This window comes from Vitis vinifera, chromosome 3 (genome assembly GCF_030704535.1).
Source record: "Vitis vinifera cultivar Pinot Noir 40024 chromosome 3, ASM3070453v1".
In the NCBI taxonomy this organism is placed as follows: Eukaryota; Viridiplantae; Streptophyta; class Magnoliopsida; order Vitales; family Vitaceae; genus Vitis; species Vitis vinifera.
In genome coordinates, this window is record NC_081807.1 from 8,039,553 (window position 1) to 8,061,050 (window position 21,498).

General features: G+C 34.2%; 1 protein-coding gene and 1 pseudogene across 1 annotated transcript; both read right to left on the minus strand.

Moving 5' to 3' along the window:
- Positions 1-1,045: 1,045 nt before the first annotated feature.
- Positions 1,046-3,170, minus strand: LOC100259951 (L-type lectin-domain containing receptor kinase IX.1-like; annotated as a pseudogene).
- Positions 3,171-17,155: 13,985 nt separating this feature from the next.
- Positions 17,156-21,250, minus strand: LOC100246323 (serine carboxypeptidase-like 17). Its single transcript, XM_002266831.5, has 14 exons — positions 21,037-21,250; positions 20,805-20,941; positions 19,818-19,894; positions 19,613-19,735; positions 19,331-19,433; positions 19,199-19,236; positions 19,013-19,114; positions 18,781-18,867; positions 18,538-18,690; positions 18,374-18,445; positions 17,894-18,012; positions 17,644-17,757; positions 17,511-17,565; positions 17,156-17,419 (listed from the first exon to the last, which is right to left on the minus strand). The coding sequence occupies exons 1-14, from the start codon at positions 21,156-21,158 to the stop codon at positions 17,336-17,338; spliced, it is 1,386 nt and encodes a 461-aa protein (XP_002266867.3). The 5' UTR covers positions 21,159-21,250; the 3' UTR covers positions 17,156-17,335.
- Positions 21,251-21,498: the final 248 nt, after the last annotated feature.

Genomic DNA, 21,498 nt, shown 5'->3' on the forward strand with positions numbered 1-21,498 from the left:
TTGTTGTGTACCTTTAAGAGCCACTTAAACAAATTAATTTATGTAATTTTCTTATCCTTTTCATTTTCTTTATGCATTATGAGTAATGTGACATCGTTCACAGTTACATCTTAAAAAAAAATAAAGTACTCGTTCCATTAAGGCAAACAAAGAGTTTAGTGGAAAAAAGTTTCTGTTGTCCACACATTGACCCATCGATCGAGGCTCAACCTTAGGACAAATGCAAAATGACAACCATGTCAAGCATCAAATTAAGTCTGTTAGACTCTAGCACATCCATTCACAATCATCAATTAGTCCATGTGCTAAGCCCTAATAACATTTCCTGAGTTGCTTTCATTAGCAGCAAATAAGCATCGAAGTATGCTTTCTTGTTTATTGTCTATTTTGCCCAATTGTTGAGCAATCCTTCCAAAGAGAAAACTCCAAACAAGGCTTTATTGTTTATTTAATTTTTATTTTTATTGTCGTTTTTTGACAAATGATGAGCAATTCCTCCAAAGATAAAACTTCAAATAGAGCTTTCTTGTTTATTTATTTTTAGTTTTTTGACAAATGCTGAGCAATTCTTAAGAAAAAAAACTTCAAATAGAGCTTTCTTGGGATCTCTTGGGTCAGTGGAATGGAATACCTTGGGTCTATATATATATATATATATATATATAGAGAGAGAGAGAGAGAGAGAGAGAGAGAGAGAGATAGACTCAAGGTCTTCCTTGCTAACAGTGAACAGCAGACCCATGAAAACAAGCTTGCACTAACGTTATATTGTTCCTCCCTATTTCCTATAAGATCCATTTAAGCTCTGGAAATTTAAAGTCTATTCTATTTGTAATCAAGCTGGAGTCTTAATGAATCAAGTTTCTTCCACTACTAATTTAATACTCAATTCATTAAATTCAGATCAGCTAACCAACCATTGCCAACCATGCAAAGCTAGTATAGACTTTCATATCCCCAGAAATTGCCCAAAATGATTTTCTTTATATATAAAACAAAGTTGAACAAGATATCAAATACATAGAGAACTGGAATCATATAGGATGACAATTCCAAATATATAACAAACTCAGAAGCATAGAGGCGGTGCTTCCAACCCAATTAGCGTGTGTGCAAAAGGGATGCGGCTGGAGTAGAGGTTGAACTGGGAGATTCAAAGAGCTTTGATGATGAGGTGTGGATGCTCTCAGAAATGGTGGGGCCACACGATATTGTTTGTAGCACTGGAGGAGAATAATACATTGGCACAGGCATTTTTAAAGGAAGAAGAGGTAGTGAAGCTTCCGAATTAAGGACATTAATTGCTTGCCTTATTGAAGGTCGAAGATTGCAATCTGGGTGAGCACACCAAAGCCCAACAATCATCAATCGTTCCATTTGTTCTTCATCAAAATCGTCCGAGAGTCTTGGATCAGCGGCATCAACAAGCTTTCCTACTCCATAGAGGTCCCAGACCCATTCTACCAATCTGATCTGCTTCTCTTTAGCTTTTGGTTCCACAGGTCTTCTCCCACAGCAGATTTCTAAGGCAACAATCCCGAAACTATAGACATCAGTTTCCTTGCTGGCCTTGCCTGTCATGAGACATTCAGGAGCCATGTACCCCATGGTTCCAGCTAAAACTGTGGTCTGTGACCCTTTGCCATGATCAACGAGCCTGGCTAGTCCAAAATCTCCAAGCTTAGCGTTGAAATCTGAGTCCAACATCACATTACTCGATTTGATATCCCTATGTACCACACATTGTTCCCATTCTTCATGTAGGTAGAGCAACGAAGAGGCCAAGCCAAGAGCAATTTTATACCTCACTGCCCATGTTAGCAGGGTTTTTTCGTCCAAAAGACGGGAGCTTAAGTTGCCATTTGGCATGAGCTCATAAACCAATAGGAGCTCTCTTTTTTTTATGGCACCAGCCCATAAGCTGCACCAAGTTTCGATGCCTCAATCGACTGATGATCTTCACTTCAGATGCATACTCCTTCATCCCTTGTTTGGACCCCCTTGATACTCTCTTAACTGCAACATAAGAGTTCAGTTCCCTCAAGAAGCCTCTATAGACCCCACCGAACCCTCCCTCTCCAAGCTTTTCCTCCTCTGCAAAGTTACTGGTTGCAAGAGCCAATTCGTCAAAGGAAAACTTCCTAGGTCCAGTACCCTTCTCAAAGTCTTCGTCCATGACTAGGTCAGAGTCAGTACCATTTTCTTCTCCACCACTATTCCTCTTCTTCCTCAAGTGATGCCAAACCAATCCCAACCCACATACTACAACAACTGCACCAACACTCAATCCCACCACAAATCCTGTTTTCTTTCCATCTCCTGGTTCTACAGGATTGGGAGGTTGCAAAGTTGAACTGAAATTCCACGAGTAAATGTTGTTTATCTGGACTGCTTTTCCTGTTGCGCCTGAGAAGCCAATAGTAACAAATTCTGGCAAGTATTCCCTCAGATCAACTTTGTAGGAGAGGCTTTGGGAGGTAGTTTTATCGTCCATAAACTCAGTAATTAGAACGACACTCAGATTTTGTGAACTAGAAGTATAACGGATGGAAACATGATTTAGCTTTCCTTCCCCTATATTGCTGGACCAGTTCACTGTTTTGACAGATATCGTAGAGTTAATATCAATACCAACATGATCACTCACCGGATCCCTTTTGGCCTTGTTTGAAAATGTATCAAACTCCACTGCAACAAAACTAATTACAGTTGTGTTTGTCACGTTATCCTTCGTGAGACCAAGGTTTTCTCCCGATTTGAAGGCAATTGGGTACCGTTAAGGAAGAACGTGATTCCATCGCCATAAGCACTCTTGTTCCGTGAGTTAATGACAAAGGAGAAATTGCTAGCGAAATCAGTTAGATTTCTGGAGGTCCGATCCCAGAGATACAACTGCTCTTTATATATGGCTCGACCCCAACTAGAATCCATTGATTTGTCCTGCACGTCTCTGGTCAGTTGGATGTCATCATCAGAAGAATATCGAGCCTCTCCTTCAAAGGAAATTTGACCATTATTTGGTTCAAAGGTGGTGAAGTTGAAGGACAATGAAGTTGCAGAAGGGAATATTAGGAAGAAGAAAGTGGAAATCATGAAGCCAAGATGAAAGGAGAGAAGTTTGTGAGATTGGGTGGGGGTAATTCCAGCGTTGCAAGCATCCATGGCTAAGTACAGAGGCCTGCTGATGGACTTCTAGTAAAAGACAACTTGCAGTCACTGCACCAAGCTTTACTGGGTCCTCGTTTGCAAAATTTATCGAAGGGACGGCAAAGACTTCAAAGTCATATTCTAATTGGTCGCGTTAGTGGGGAACAAAAAGTTCATACTTTGTTACCTGCCCTCATTTCTTCCTCTGACTCTGACCAAAATAATGAGCCATCCTATAATAATTATCATATGTTAGGTGGTGATAGATGCCGGAAATAATAATAATAACAATTATTATTATTATTATTATAATATTAATAAGATGAATGAATATATCTATATATACGTCAAGATGGGAATAAGGTTGATGATCCCTATGCAAATAACACTAAAATACAGTACTCAATGAACAATATTGCAGATTTTAAGTTCACATAAATAAAATTCCTTTAATCTAAATACCGAGCATAGAATTTTCAAATAGAAGGATTTGAAATTTTGGAGTTTTAATACATTTTTTTAAATAAAATTGAACTAAAATATTTGGCTCGACTATTATATTCTAACCGAAATAACGTTTCCTTTTTGCCTAGAAGGAAGATTTAAATATGAATATGGAGTGAGTGAAGCCAATTATGTTTTCCTTATTATGGTATATTATGCAATTAATCAATAGAAATATTGACCTCTATTTAATGATGTGCTAAATTTTTTTAAAATAGAACCAATTTAAAGTTTAAGAAACCTTTAAGTTGGGAACAAAATATCTAAAAAGAACACCTAAAATATAAGGTTTAAGAACTTAAATTTTTTGGAGAATTTTCCTTCTTATGTTTAAGGACATCTATTTATTACATAACATGTTGTAGTAATAACCACATCGCAAAAACTTTTAGGTAATATTTTTGCATTCAGGAGAGTGCATCTAACTCACTCCAAAATGATCCTATTCATTCGATTAGTTAGGCCTATTTGTTGAAGAGTTTTTCCTTGTAAAACTTTGTGAACTCATCATTATTCCAAACCATTGTCAAGTATTAACCTTTTAATTTCTCTCTCTTGTTTGATTTTCAATCAAAGTTTTCCACTTCTAAAATTCTTGAAAAGAAAGCTTGGTTCTTGCATTTCAACAGATAAATCCACACTTTCCAAGAGAAATCTTCTATGAAGGTAACGAAGATTTAGCACTCCTTAAATAAGGAATTCATGTAGGCCCCAAATTTTAAAATATAAATAATTCAATTTTTTTTGTTCTATGAATAGAAATAGAAAATTTTACCGTTTCCTATTACGAAACATATAATGTTAACAAAAACCCAAATTTTCAACTTGTCCCTTCCCAAGCAAACCTTGTTTACTTAACTCATATAGGACTATCTCACTAACATAACCATGCCTCAAATGTAAAAGTTTAGTAAAGTCTAGTTCTTATCTAGAAACTAATTTAGCATGATTTGTGAAAGTCTTATTTTGTAGAGTATAAAGCTCATTTCTTCTTACACCTTTCATGATTAGTAAAAAAACCCTTTGAAATCTTGAGAGCTCCATCTTCACCTTTGAAAAGACATCTTATTTGATCCAACATATGCCAAGAGAAATCATATTCCTTTTCAACTTTTGTTCGTACCTTACATCTTTGAAGATTGTGATAAAACCATCTATCATTTTGATTTTAATAGTGTCAATTCCTATGACTTTGCAGGCCATATTGTCCACCATTAGCACCCTCCCTCCATCAATTTCTTTGTAAGCATCAAACCAAACTTGATTTAGGGTTATATGGAAATAACACCTTGAATCTAGTATCCATTCTTTAGTACCACTTTTTTTTTGTAGAAATAGATAAAACATTTGCACTTTCATATCCCTTGGAAGCCATTGTTGGATTATTAGAACCATTTTCCTTCTCTTTAAGCCTTTTCTTCCTCTCTAAATAGTTTTTTTTTTCTAAAATGACCTTCCTTTTGACAAACAAAACATTTATTTTTGAACTTTCATTTGAAATGTGACTTGTTCTTACCCTTAGATTCTCTTTTCCTGAGTCTTCCACAAGCAACAAGACCCACTCCATCATTCCCTTCCCTAGAATCTATTATCTTTTTCTTTAATTCTTTTGAATTAAGAGAAATTTTTGCCTTTTCCAATGTTAATACCTCTCTTCCAAACATCATTGTGTTAACAAAATTCTCATAGGAACAAGAAAGTGAGCAAAGTAGCAAAATATTTTGTCCCCATATTTAATCTTTATACCAACACTCTTCAAATCTCCTGAAATTGTTCCATTAAAGAATGGCAAAGCAGGTATATGAAAAACTCATCTAATTGTCCTCTTTACGTTGAAGTAGTCTCATTACTTTAAGTTTTTTTTTTTTATAAATGGCTTCATTTCTTTGTATCTAGGGTCTAACCAATGATCTCATTATTTTTCATCTTCATCTCATTTCTTTATATTTTGATTGCATTGGTTTGTACTTTAGTTCAGTATGTTCACATCCTCATTCAAGAGTCCACACTTCATCATACCCTTCATCAATCAAGATCACAACTTCAATTCGATAATAAATCAATATTATAGCCCCATTCAAGTGCATAAATTTCACAAATTTCTTCTTAACAAAGAAATTTGAATGTCTATAAGAGTACAAAGATCTATAGTATGAATTTAAAGAGAAAAACCATGCATAGAACTCATTTATGATGTTTAGTTACAATATTTTGAAATACAACTTTAATGGGCGCTTGATAAAAACCATATTCTCAATATTTAAAAGTAAAGACATTTAAAAAGACCTTATTATGAATCAAACGTTTTTGATAACTCAAATCAAATGTCTCTTTAGAAGTAAATTTTACTTAAAATGAACTAGAGATTTCAAAATATGATTCTTGAATCAAATGCTAATAATAATTGTGAACTACACTATTTTCAAGGTTTGTAAAATTATACTTCACTCCAACCCTTCATCTTAGGTCAAATTTTTATTTTTAGTTTTTCTGTCATCTTACAATAAGGTATAAAAGTGTCATACTAATATTTTGAATTCATAGAAGTAGATTATTGGGAGGGTTTATTTATGTCCTTTAGACTAAAAAGGAGGATAATGATAATATAAGCTACTTTGAATCTAATTCATATATTTTTTTTCTGACTTAATTCAATTTTTAAATTTTAAAAGAATAACTTTTTTTTTTTAATGGACCGCTAAAACAAGTAACAAGATGGTTTTGTGTAGTTTATTAGGTAGCATGTCATTCTTTATAAATAGTATAATAATTGTGTGATAATAAGAGTCCATTTGATAGTTATTTTAGGAAACGTTTTTAACCCAAAATGTATTTTTGAAAAAATATTAAGTGTTTAGTAAAATTTATGAAACATTTTTAAAATTTTGAAAAATCACTTGTAGTATTGAAAAATTAGAATGTGTTTGACAATAATTCAAAAAGTGTTTCTACCATTTATAATGCTTGAAAGATAAAAAATTTCAAATATTAAAAAGATTAAAAGCACTTCATAAAATCATTACAAAATGAATTCTTAGAGCCCGTTTGGTAGTAATTTTAGGAAACGCTTTTGATATTTATAATACTTAAAAATTTTATCATTTAAGTATTAGAAATACTAGAAATATTTTGTAAAATCACTCTCAAACACACTCTTAGTTATAGTGTTTTCTAAGAAACACTTGATAAGTAATTTTGAAAATATCTCTACCAAAAGGACTATGAATAGAAATACTCTTAAACTCACTCTAAATCTCCAAAATTAACCTAAAACCCACAAGTGGAATATTAAGCCAGTTATGATCACCTTTAGGGAAATAACCTGTGGGTTCTAACAAACAATTGTAGGTAACAAAGATATCTCACACAATTTAAGGCCTTACTTCTTGTTTAATTGAATCTCTCTCACACCTTCTCTTCACTTCCCAAATTTGAGAGACATATTTCAAATGGGAAGATGGCTTTCCTTTTATAGCTGTCAAATGGAAGTATTATAGCTGCCTTCCATTCCTCTTCAATGATGGGTATGGGAAAAAATGGAACTATGATTGGTGAGGAGTAATAGTCGGTTTCTATTGTAAGATAAAAATCTCTAATAATTACAAGTAATAAAATGAAAGTCCAAAATCGTACCTCCAACCATGGCAATCAATTCACACAAAATAAGGATTAGTTGGTTAGTCCTTACAAGACCTTATGTTCATGCACCGATGGAACTCACAGACTTATTCTTGTAGACCAAAGACCCCTTTTCCCACTTCTGAAGTATATCTATATTTTTTTTTTAATCTTTTTCCTAACAAAGAAGACTTAAGGTAGTTTTCAACTGAGTACTATGTCTCACGTCTATAGACATGGGTGGTTACTCCATAAGAGATGTGACCCCACGTTTCATTTATTTTAGGGAAAATAATATTTAAATGGACCACAATTTAAAAAATAACTTTTTATTTTATTAAAAACAAAAAACGGTTTCCAACATTTCTCCCACTTGGCCCATAAAAATTACTTAATATGTATTAATTAAATTAATACATAACATATTTTTCCCTAAATCCTTATACTTAATCAAAAGAGTTTAAAGTACATGAATCATGACGGTAAGTCCTCTAAAAACGAGTATTACCTTCCATGTATTACAATGTAACTTTCTGTTTTGAATAAGAACAATATGTGAGTCATTCCTTTATGAATGAGTTTCCAAAATTTTCATTCAAGGTCTACTTAAAATTCGTAACATGCATATTGCCATTCTCTAAACTTTATGTATACAACCAAATGAGAAGACAAGATTGAAATAATTGGAGTTTTCATATCAACCAAAAATGCGATAAAACATAAAGGGTGTCTCAATTACATAAAATTTACAAAACAAAATTGAGTCCTATATGTTCAACATGTTCCTTATAAGCCTTAGGTGGCAATCCTTTCGTAAATGGATCCACAATCATCAATCCAGTACTAATATGCTCAATAGCCACCTTGTTTGACTTAACATGTTCCCTAATAGCTAAGTACTTTATGTCGATGTTTTTACTACGACTTCCGCTCTTATTATTCTTGGTCAAAAACATTGTAACAAAGTTATTACAGGAAATCCTCAATGGCTTAGAAATTGAGTCAAAAATCTGAAGCCCTGAAATAAAACTCCTCTACCAAATAGCCCATGACGTTGCTTCAAAACATGAAACAAATTATGCTTCTATGGTTGAAGTAGCAACCGATGTTTGCTTTGCACTTCTCCATGAAATGGCCCCTCCAGCTAATAAGAAGACGTATCTAGATGTCGACTTTCTAGAATCAAGGCAACCAAAAAAATCAGAATCCGAATATCCAACCACATCCAAATGATCAGATCGCCTATATGTAAGCTTGTAGTCCCTAGTCCCCTTAAGTATCTCATGACTTTCTTTGCAGCTTTCCAATGTTCTAGACCTGGATTACTTTGATATCTGCCCAACATTCCTACTGCATAAGAAATGTCAGGTCTTGTGCAAACCTGAGTATACATTAAGCTCCCAAGTGTAGAAGCATAAGGAATATTTTTCATCTCTTTCCTCTCCAAATCATTACTTGGGCATTGGTTCAAACTAAATCTGTCACCGTTGGCAATCGATGCAATACTAGGTGAACAATCCTTCATGTGAAATCCCTCAAGAACTTTATTGATATAGGTTTCTTGAGACAATCCTAATATCCGTTGAGATCTGTCTCTCTTAATCTTTATGCCAATGACATAAGTCACTTCACCCATATCTTTCATATCAAATTGTTGTGAGAGAAATCGCTTCACCTCATGAAGCAAACCCAAATCATTTGAAGCAAGCAAAATATCATCCACATATAAGACTAAGAAAATTATTTTGCTCCCACTAATCTTATGGTATATATATTGATCCATAACATTCTCTATAAAACCAAATGAAGAAATAACATCATGGAACTTAAAATACCATTGATGGGATTCTTGTTTTAGTCCATATATAAATTTCTTAAGCTTGCAAACAATGTGATCATTTCCATTTGCGATGAACCCTTCTGGTTGTTTCATGTAAACCTTGTCCTCTAAATCTCCATTAAGGAAAGCTGTTTTCACATCCATTTGATGTAGCACCATATCAAAATGAGCTACTAATGCCATGATTATCATAAATGAATCCTTATTTGAAACAAGAGAAAAGATATCATGATAATCAATTCCTTCTTGTTGATTGAATCCTTTAGCTACAAGTCTTGCCTTATATCTTTCAATATTGCTTGAGGAATCTCTTTTAGTCTTAAAAACCCATTTACAACCAATGACCTTTGCATCTTTGGGCAACTCAACAAAATCCCAGACTTGATTATTAGCCATTGAATTCATCTCATCTTTCATGGCATTGTACCATAATGTGGGTTCACTTCCACCCACGACTTGTGAAAACGTAATGGGGCCATCTTCAACACCAATATCAATGTCTTATTCTTGTAGGTACATAACATAATAAGAAGAAATTACATGTCTCCTTTCTCTAGTAGATCTTCTTAATGTTATATCAACATTCCGTTGTTGGGGATGTTGAATAACTGAATCCACCAAAATATCCTCATGATGTGGTTCATTAACAACTAGTGCTTTTTGGATTGTCAAATCTTGATGACTATTGGGGAAAATAATCAATCTACTTGAATACTCAAGAGTGGGTTCAATAGTGTGGCGTTCCTCAAACACTAAGTGTTAAGATTCATTGCTCGCACTAATCACATCATTCTCCAGAAACCTTGCATTCTAAGATTCTACAATTTTCATAGCACGGGAAGGACAATAAAATTTGTATCCCTTAGACTTTTCTGCATAGCTAATGAAACATCCACTAACTGTTCTTAAGTCTAATTTTTTCTCTTGTGGATTATAAACTCTAACCTCAACTGGGCAATCCCATACATGTACATACATGCCTTAGATTGGGTTTCCAATCTTTCCATAACTCAAAAGGTGTTTTAGGAACTACCTTGGTTGGAACTCGGTTTAGTACATATGTCATTGTCTTTATGGCCTCACTCCACAAGGATAATGGGAGGTTGGCGTTACTAACCATACTCCTAACCATGTCTTTTAGAGTTTGATTTTTTCTTTCAGCCACACCATTTTAAGATGGTGAGCCAAACATTGTGTATTGGGCAACAATGCCATGTTCCTATAAAAACCTTGCAAATGGACCAGATAATTGTCCTCTTTCAGTGTACCTATCATAATATTCACCACCTCTATCTAAATTCACAATCTTAATTTGTTTACCCAATTGTTTCTCTACCTCTGCTTTATAGATTTTGAAAGCATCTAGTGCTTCACACTTATCATAAAACAAAAAGAGATGCATATATATTGAGTAGTCATTGATAAAAGTGATAAAATATCTTTGACCATTTAAGCACATATCATAGGAACCACTAATGTCAGTGTGTATGATTTCTAAAATATCAGAAGTCCTCCTGGCACTTTACTTCTTAGTCATGTTGGTTTGCTTTCCCTTAATTTAGTCCACACAAATATCACAATTAGTAAAATCAAGAGCCTCAAGGACTCCATCGTTTACCAATCTTTTAATTCTTTCAATAGAGATATGACTTAATCTTTTGTGCCACAATATGGAAGACTTCTCATTTATAACACCATGCTTAATGCCAACATTTCCATGCATAGTTGTAAGGCTATGATTAAAACTTGGATTTAAATTGAGTTTGAATAAACCATTATCCAAAATACCATCACCAACAATGACATTCTCTTTTATCAAATCAAATGAAATACCAACAAATTGAAAACTAAAACCAAATGGTAAAAGTCTCGAAACTGAAATAAGATTCCTAGAAAATGATGGAACAAAATTTTTTTTTTCAAGGTTTAAAACAAAGTCAGATCTAAGAACAAGTTTGTAGGTTCCAACCGCTTCCACATGAAAACTTATCTGATTTCCTGAATAGATAAAGTGTTCACTTTCCATTGGTTTCCTTTGGTTTAAGAAGCCTTCCATGGTATTGGCAACATAGATTGTAGTACCAGTATCAATCCACCAAGTGTTGTAAGAAAATATGAACCATATTAGATTTGTAACACACTAAAGAGATGAGATTACCTTTTTTTTCAAGCCAAGCCTTAAATTTGGAACAACTCTTCTTGATGTGTCCTTTCTTCTTGCAAAAGAAGCACTTGATATCGTTCTTATTAACATGATTAAGAGGTGTCTTTTGCTTTCCTTTACCTTCCTTGCCTGGTTTCTTTTCTTGAGTTGCCAAATGGGCACTTTCAATCCTTTTTTTGATTTAGTCTTCCTTCCTCTTGCACACATGGTCAAAAGTTCATTGATAGACCATTTTTCCTTATGTGTGTTGTATGAAATGTTAAAAGGTTCATACTCAGATGGAAGAGAATTAAGAATGAAGTGAACCAGAAATGACTCAAACATCTCAATCTCCAATGACTTAAATTGAGCAACAATATCCCTAATTTCCATTATGTGTTTACACACTCCTTTGGTGCCATCAAACTTCATAGAACACATCTTTGTCATTAGGGTGCTAGCCAAAACCTTGTTAGAAGTCTCAAACTATTTCTCAATAGCCTTGAGATATTCTTTCACCTTAGCACATTCAGAAATTGAACCATAAATACTTTTCCCAATACTAGACTTGACAAACATCAAACTTAAGCGATTAGATCGCTCCCAATGTTCATATGATTCTTTCTTAGTTTAGGTACTTGATTTCGTAGGAACCAGTGGCTCATCCACATGAAGTGCTAAATCAAGGTCCATGCACCCCAATGTAAGGAGAATTTTCTCCTTCCAATCAGCATAATTATCACCAAGGAAGGTATACGAGATGAATCAAAATTTGGAACAGATATAGATTGAACTGCAAAAAAATGACAAAGCTTACTAATGCACAATGAAGCCAAAATTAAAATTTACTCATGTAAATGAATTCAATCAACAAAAAAATCAACACGTGATCATAAACTTTCCTATGGTAATAGAATACGAAACACAAATGATTTTTTTTTAATTACTTTATAATGGGACTGGTAATTTTAGGCTTGTGGGCAACACTTTTTTTTTTTTTGTTTTTTTTTGTTTTTACCATCCCATCCTAAATAAACACAAAACATAATAATTACCATGTGGGGTAAAAATTTTATTTTTTATGATTATTTACAAATATTGATGTCATTAATTTAATGTGACAAAAATGAAACTTTCTTTTGTCACTTAACATTATCATAATCAAGAATGTTGTGGCTATTACTTAATTAATCAAATATTACTTTAGTATGACATCAAAAAAATTACCAAAATAAATGGTAAACAAATATAAGTAGTGTTTCTAAATACTACTTTATAAAAATTAATTTATACAAGTTGTTCATAGTGACGGAGCCAACATTTAAGTTTAGAGGAGGCAATCTCTAACAAGTCATGGGCTTTGGTCTAATGGTTCAAGGACTATTCTAGTTAAGGGGTAAACCATGGTCATGGGTTCAAGTCGTCTCTAGATAAATATAAATAGGAGAACTAAAGCAGATATATCTCCAGATAAATAAATAGGAGAACAGATAATCAGATCGAATATATCTCTATATTCATATTTATCTATTCATATTTATCTAGATCTATTTATATTTATCTGTAAATCTCATAAATATATAACCAAGTAATGAGATAGATAATAAGATAATATGAGATAAGCCATTCAGAGATAAATCTCATATAAAAAACATAACATCCCATATGAGAAATGTCTACTGCAACTCTAGAAAAACATATATGAGAAATGTCTACTGAATTTTCTCCATGTGGATTAAATCAGAAATGTCCAATAAATATGGAGTTTACTAAATTTTCTCCATATGGATTAAATCAGAAATACCCAATGAATATGGAGATAAATTCTCTCATCATATATGAATATAGAACTTAATTCATTTAAGACAATAAATATTGAATGGATTAAATCAGAAATATCCAATAAATATGGAGTCTACTAAATTTTCTCCATATGGATTAAATCATAAATACCCAATGAATACGGAGATAAATTTCTCTCATCATATACAAATATAGAACTTAATTCATTTAAGACAATAAATATTGAATCGAACCAGAGAACCATGGCTCTGATACCAAATGTAAGATAAAAATCTCTAATAATTACAAGTAATAAAATGAAAATCCAAGATCATACCTCTAGCCATGACAATCAGATTCACATAAAATAAGGATTTGTTGGCTAGTCCTTACAAGATCTTATGTTCATGCACCGATGAAACTCACAGACTTATTCTTGTAGACTAGAGACCTTTTTTCCCACTTCTGGTGTATATTTGTATTTTCTTTTCTCTTCTTCCCATCAAAGAAGACTTAGGTAGTTCTCAACCAAGTAATATGTCTCATGTCTATAGACATGGGTGGTTACTCCATAAGAGATGTGACCCCACGTTTCATTCATTTTAGGAAAAATAATATTTAAATGGACCATAATTTTAAAAAAAATTATTTTATTTTATTGAAAATATAAAACAATTTCCAACATCTATATCATTCGATCAATGGAAATGGGGTGAACTTCTAGTTGAACTCTAATGGTGAAAAATAATGATATGGCTTGGTCTCAAGGCTCATATTTTTTTTTGGAGCCCACACTTGTAATAAGAGATGTGGAAAACCCAACAATCTCCCACTTACACATCGGTTTAAGTTGGACGATCATCAACCCAATAGTCATGATTTTAAGCCTTCTCACCCAAAAAACTAACTCAAAAGTATGAGTATTTTCCTCACCCTTATAAGGAGTTATCCAATCCCTTTCATAACTGATGTGGGACAACCCGACAAAGGTCTATTGGAACCTTAGAATTCAAGTATGAATAATGAAGAATTCGGTTAAGAAAACTCTTTTAGAGTATGGTGAATTGCTACGTAACTTGAGATTTAAGCCAAAATGAGTGGGCATGGATGGATTATAGAACCACTATAAATTGTATTTGCATTCTCTTTAAGAGAATCATACCTCTCATTAAGAGTACTTACCATACATAATCAACTAAAACCTAGTCTTGATTGACACCCATTACCAATCATGACATAATTTTTGTGGTTGTGGCAATCAAGGGCTCGTTTGAGTATCCCCACTGAGCTTCGGGTATTTGATCCAAGTTGGGCCCCAACCCAGATTTATTTGGGCTGGGCTTGAAACTGGTTCTTGGACCTGATCAGCTCCTAAGCCTAGACAACGGGTTTACAGACCCAACCCATCCTTGCCGACCAGGACCAACCCAGCCCAAAGGGTCTGGACGTTGCAACTAAACCATTTTTTACTTTTCTGTTGTACTGTTACAAAATTATCTCATGTTTGTTGTATTTAATGCAAAATTAAGAGTGAAGTCAGAAATAGCTTATGCTTTGTTCTCGATACAATTTAAAATTGAATTGTCATTTATTTCGAATTGCAAATTTCATTCTCGATAATACTGCTAAATTTGAGAATTTTCAATTGTTAAGATGGATTTAAGAGTTTTAGAATGTATGAAAGTGATTTTAGTTAAATCACTTTTATCTACTATGTTTTTGTTAATACAACTCTAATTATAAGTACTTTTAAAAATAATCCCTTCATGTTTGAATATAAATACTTTAAAAAGGGAATCATTTAACTAGAAAGACGTTTTCATAGTGTATTCAATAATTAAAAAAAGTAACTTTGGGAAAAATTACTTACCTTCACTACTCTTAAGGAGTCCTTCAATTAATTTCGTTGTAACTTTGGAAGTAGTTTTAAAAAATTTGTTAAACACATAATTTTTTTTATAAATCAATCCGTGAGACCCTTGGATTAATTAACCAAAGATAAAAGGTTTTAGATTTTGTAGATGCCTAACATTCATTCGAAATAGATGTGATTGCTACTCAAAAAGTGCTATTTGATAGCTTGTAATTAACTCTTTTAAACACTTTTGAGTAGTAGTTATTGCCTTTTAACCCAATTAACATGTTAAGGACCCTTGCAATCAATTCTAATCACTTTATGCAAGTTTTGGTGTTTTTGTTAGTAATTTGATCACCAAAACAATCCAAGATTGAGGAGAGTTATTTGGAATCCATGGCAAAGCAATGAAGAGCTCAAATTCATGAAGAACCAAGCTTTGGAGCTCCATAGCCCTTTGCCAAAGTCGTTCAAAGTATGCAAGGAGAGAGGCAAGGAGAAGAGGAAAACAGAGTGAAGAAAACAGAGGACAAGCAGCTGCAGTCTTCATGCGCACTTTTGGAGCATTTCCCGAAGTCCATTTTCTACATTCTATATACCATTTCAAAGCTCAGGAAGTCAAGAATCCAATGCTTCAAACGGTACGTGATTCGGAGTTGAAACGAAGAAGTTACAGCCATTGCAAGCAGATCACTCCAAAGTGTTGCGAAATCAGCCTTTTGTTGCGAGAATTTCGCAGCCTTTTTGTACAGTGCTATGGAATTCCTCCTGAAGCTACCCGATACATGCCGCAAGCTGGAACGCTGAGAACCTCAAGGTGGAAGCCAATTTCGCAGCCCTGTGAGTTTAACTTGTTGTTGCGAAAATATTTCGCAGCCCTCTTGGGTGTCTGCGAAATCTCGCAGACACCATTTTCACCTGCGAAATGGTTCCTGAAGCTTCCCGATATTTTCCACCGACTCTTTTGGATATTTTTCTTCAGATATTTTTGTATAAATTTCCATTTTCTCCTTGTATTCAGCCACTCATGTAATTCCTTAGCTAGGAAGTGTCCAAGGAAGGGTAAATTACCTTCCTATATAAACTCTCTTGCATCCACTATAAAACGGACGCTCGGAGAAGTATGTAATATAGATACAATATATAGAATCAACGAACAGAGCACTTGCTCTGTTTTTCATATATATTCTTGTCTTCTCTTTCATTTTCATTTTCTAGCCAACCAAACTTTGAGGATTTTTCCTCAGAGGATGAGAGGCTAGGCTCTTTGTCTCTTGGAGTGAGGAAAGCCGGGTAAGTTTCCACATACATAATTTGGAAGTTTTGTTGTTTTAGTTTTTAATGAAGAGAAAGTGTAACCCGTTAATGGTTTTTATCTTTTTAGTTAACTTAAAACGCCTTTAAATCACCTGGGCCAACACTTGGTAAGGCAAGTGATTTCCAACCATGGAAATGCACTAGTTTACCCCTTGCGAGCCTTTGGGAGGTGACTTCAAGGTAGGATTTTCTAGAATAGCCAACACTTGGTAAGCTTTTGGACTCCAAGGAGACATCCATTAGTTATCTCTTGCGAGCTTTTGACAGGTAATCCAAGGTTAAAGATCACCTTGAATGGCAAGTGCTAAGTGAGAGGTATGAGCCATTGCAAAGTGCATCAGTGAGAGAGATTTAGTGTTTGAACCCATTAATGGGAAGCATCTGTACAACACCGGTTAGAGAATTAACTATATGTTAATTCTCTAATGCGAGGAAAAGAAACAAGTGACCGGAACTCCCTTTTTGTATGAGGAATCTGAGCCTAGTGATCTAAACTCCAAGAAACATTTTTCTTTATAAGTAAAATCAGTTACTATTTTTGGTTAGCTTAAAACCAACTTTTTCCATTTAAACATCTTTATGTTTTCTTTTAAAGCTAACTTTGAAATGAAAAGGCACCAATTCAGCTTTGAATTGATATCATTTGTGAAGTGAAAACCCATCCCAGTGAACGATCCTAGAGCCACTATACTATAGTAGCTTTTTCTTTGCTACCCTAGTATATAGTGTTATAGGTTATAAATTTTGTTGATCACTCCCTCAATCAAGGAGCACCAGTTAGACACGAATCAGCTGAGACACCAATTGGGCACGAATCAAATGGCGCCGTTGCCGGGGATCGAACCTCGAATCAAATGGTGCCATTGCCACTGCTAGGGACGAATCAAGATGCATGACCAAAATCGTATCAAATGTTGGAACTAAGAAATCTTGAGAGCGAGTCATGCAATTAAGAACCTTCTAAGCATCATCTCATCCATAGAAAGTCTGATCCTTCTTTAATTAGTCTTTCAATTCCAGCAGTACCAGTGCTCAAATTTCTCCCATGGGCAGCTAACATGAGTACAGCAAAACTTTCATTGAAGCTGGGTAATTAATGTGGAGAGAAAAAGGGATATAAATGGAAAGACTAGAGAGGATAATGGTGGATCCACCTATAAAACATCTCATAACTTTCCCTACGTCTGTACTCAGTGGGTGAATGGCCAGCTCCCTATACAAAACAAAAAGAATAAGGAATAATCCAATTACCCTTCAGTGAAAAGATGAAGAGATTTAGGTGAAGAGTTTATTAATTTTCTTACCTTTAAAGTTGAATATGTTAAGCTATAGGCCTTGTTGACATACTTCCTTGTGTACCTATAGCAAATATGCAATGGAATGATTATGAGACTGTCAATGTGAAAGAAAAGAAGGAAAGAAAAGAAGAGGAAATACCCTCCAATTTGACCATCCACAAACCACGGTCGCCAATCACTACCTAAAGAAATATTGAGAGATTTTATCCATTGCTCGATGCCAACATGTGGAATAACCATGTCATGATCACCACTGTAGGCAACAGATCAAAAGTAAATCCATATTTAGTTTATACTTACATTCTTGAAATTATTTCATTTTATGCGGATTATAATTTATGAGAGATCACTTTATGCTCCAAAAAACTGATAAAGTTGTAAATAATCACCTGAAAACTAAGACTCGCAGGCCTGAGTTGGTGAGGTTTTTATGATAGCCAAACACATTATTGACATTCTCAGTATAAGATAGGCTAATGTTGCACCTAAAAAATTCTTCCACTGTTCCCTGGTTGCAGCATCATAGAAGTATCTACATCAATGGGATTAGGAGTGGATCGATATAAATAGTATCAGAGTTTATTATTGATCATGAAGTGGAAATTTGTTTGACCCTTCAAGGAGTATTTGTTTGCTTGATTTCGCAATCTTATAGAACATAACAAGGATGATGTGTATGCATGAAGAGTGATTATGATATCTCATATCGGATAAGGAAAAAAGTTTATGACATTATATATATATGAACTTCTAATCAAATAGGCATATTTTAAAACCGTAAGGACCCCTTGAACCCAAAGTGGCCAAGATTTGCACAGTTAAAAACGAGCAGTTACATATATGACATAAATAAAATAAATTTCACTTACCGGTCTAATGTAAAGGGCATCTTGGACGCTTTTGTAGTTCGCCCATATATCAGAGAGCGAATGCTCGAAATTCTGCATAAGAGAGGCAGATATAAAATTGTACAGTATTATACTTACACAATCTCAAACACACAGCATTTATAAAGGGAGGGATAGGGGTTTACCCGACACCAATCATTGCCAGTTCTATATTGTGATGGAAGGAGAAAACTTCTTGAATTCTCCCGGAGAGATCTTCTAATTTCTTTGTTTTGCTTTGGGGATATGAAGGAACATTTGGGCTCCAAAATATCCTGGAGACTTACTTGCTCTATGCACTGCAAATATCAGACTTTAACTCATCCTCAAGTTACGGAAAACAATATGCAGAATGGAAACTGAAGTTAAGAGTTAACCCACGAATTTACCAGTGAGATAGATTCAAGTGCTTCTACACATTTTGCGTTGGAGGGATCTATATCAACATACCTGCCATTGCAACCTGTTTTGGCAGCCTGAAGAAGTACAAAGCATTAGTTTATGATAGAATATAAACAACGGTTCAAACAGGGGAGGAAAAAAAAAAGAGGTGAAAACCTAAATCCAAAGTGAATAAAAACTACATGATTTTGATGAAGGCCGGTGTGCTCTAATTATTACCTCATAGAGTGCATCTGATATAAGTGCCATCCGGTGAGCATATACGATTCTTGAATTCAATTCAATGGTCGTATCAGTATGAGGGCTTCCGATCAAATATCCCTGAGATCATTCAAAGAACATTATATTCAATGTACTTTACAGAACTCAGAAGCTATAATCTAATGGTCTAAATGGTCATATTACTTTGAGATTAATGTGGGGTTCTTCTCCAACTCCATTTCCTGCAAGTCAATAATTAATCAACCAAGGCTCCATAAAATCATTTGACTCAAAATATTAAATGAAATGCCCTTAGTTCCATATGTAATGGTTTACCATCCATTATTTCCTGAGCAATGATGGGAGCAATTAGGCCTGAATAGGAATCAGCCCCAATAAAGAGTGGATTCAACTTGAAATCCGGGTGATCATTCAACCACTGCATCACAACTCAAACAAGACGTAGAAAATGAATTCAATTGTAGCGGTATAGGGCATAAATATCGATCATAGTTGAGATACATATATAATTGCTAAAGAACAATTAGGCCAACTCAAATATATACTATATATCAAACACATTAATTTTCTTAATTCTTTTGAAGTATCTCAACTCACATTTCTCAAAAACCCAAGAGTCTGAATGACGGACAATGTGTCTGAGGTGGTGTAGGCTTGGGACGTTGTTGCATAAGAGAAGCCAGTACCCACAGGTGCATCTACAAATATTATGTTGGCCGTCTGCAATTCATCAAATCAATTCAAATTTAAAATTCAGACTTTTTTTTTTCAAAAAAAAAAACAACAGTGTTAAATTTTATACCTTAGTCCATGAGTGAGGGTAAGGTAGGAACGTTGGTAAACCTCCAATATAATCTGTAGTGTTGAAAACTACTGGGCCTACAGAGGAACATAAAATATTTGAAGCCATTTCTGCTAGCAATCACCAATTACAGAAAGGAAAAAAAAAGAAAAAACAAACAAAGAAGAAAAAAGGAAAATAGTCCATTGTGGTCATTGGACTTTCAAGCTTCTTGAAAAGCTGCTTAAAGCTTTTTACTAAATTAAAAGCGTTTATGTAAAGTATAATATTACCGAAGTTAACGTCATCAAAGTTTATTAATGAAATAAGGATTTTCATGTGTATTTAATATATGCTTTTCACAATGGAAAATTTAAAATCTTTCCTTATAAAATATTATTCTCAGTTTTGACACTTCTTTCAGACCTCTAACTGATATCCCAGATAATATTTTTTATAGTTCTTCCATTTATAGTGTGCTCTGGCCGCATTGGATCCACCTCTCCATCATTTTTTCACCAGTAAGGTCAAACTAAACTTAAAGAACAGTAAAGTAGTTATCATTGTTTTTCCCTCACTATATAGACCTTAATAGTCAAATTTCAACTCTTAACACTGCGTGGACTTTTGCTAACCTGTGTTGTATGCATGCCCTTCTTCAAAGTACTTTTCAGTTGGGACTTGGGATACAATCTAAAGCAAGTTTTTTCTGTAAAATAGAAGTCTGTACATAAATATATGTAAGGGGCAAATGCCGTTGTTCCCCTCCGTTCCGCTCAGCGAGGGTTGCCCTTCCAGAGGCATTACAATTTAGGGGTATTTTTAAAATTTCAATATCTGAGGGTTACATAAAAAACCTTAATTTTGCATCGTCAATATCTGAGGCAATCTGTCGAATTTCTGTTTTCTTTTGTTTTTCTCTAATTTCTTCATTAGGAATCGTTGCAAGAAAATCAACGATACAATATAACTCAACGAGTAGAAGAAGAAGTGGAAATCTCGGCATACCAACTTGATAAAAGAAGCCATTCAAACCAGAACAACCAGGGCCTCCATTCATGTAAAGAATAAGAGGGTCAGCTCCAGGGTTGCCTTGAGACTCCACAAAGTAGTAGAAGAACTCTATATCACCCACGCTCACATATCTGACCAATACAACAACTCCAATATCAATTCAAATGATGAAAATGCTATATAAACTATAAATAATAAATCTCCAGAAAACTGATAACATACTCACCCAGTTTCAAGCTTAAAGGGTAGTTCACCAGAGAAACCTGGTAGAGTCTTGACAATGTTGCGGGACACTGCCTTCCCAGAGAAAAGCAGAAGCAGCAGAAAATGCAGATACATGAGACCCATGAACTTTCACTCTAGTAGTTGCAGAGTAGTGATCAGGGACCAACAGGCCGTGGATATCTCAATTCGAATTATGTAGTGAAATGGGTTGGGATGGACATTTCACATGAATTGAACGTTAGAAGAAAGAAGCAGGAACGTTAGGTGAATCAAGGGATCCATTAAATGATTTATAAACTAAAATTTATTAAATAATTTCTGTCAATGATCTATCCACGTGGATCTTTGACCAAAAAAATTTATTATCCATATTTATGAGAGCGTGTGAAATTTATTAGCCTGATGTGATCACGTTGGTTTAGGTATTTTATAATACTTGATAGTTTTTTAATCTATCCACGGT

What these genes read in the sequence shown, in the direction of transcription:
- LOC100246323 (XM_002266831.5), bottom strand. Translation starts at nt 21,158, where the DNA reads ATGGGTCTCATGTATCTGCATTTTCTGCTGCTTCTGCTTTTCTCTGGG. An exon ending in CTGCGAGTCTTAGTTTTCAG is followed by an intron (nt 17,758 to 17,893) that starts GTGATTATTTAC and finishes TGTTGCCTACAG; the next exon opens with TGGTGATCATGACATGGTTA. An exon ending in GTGGATGGTCAAATTGGAGG is followed by an intron (nt 17,566 to 17,643) that starts GTATTTCCTCTT and finishes TATTTGCTATAG; the next exon opens with GTACACAAGGAAGTATGTCA.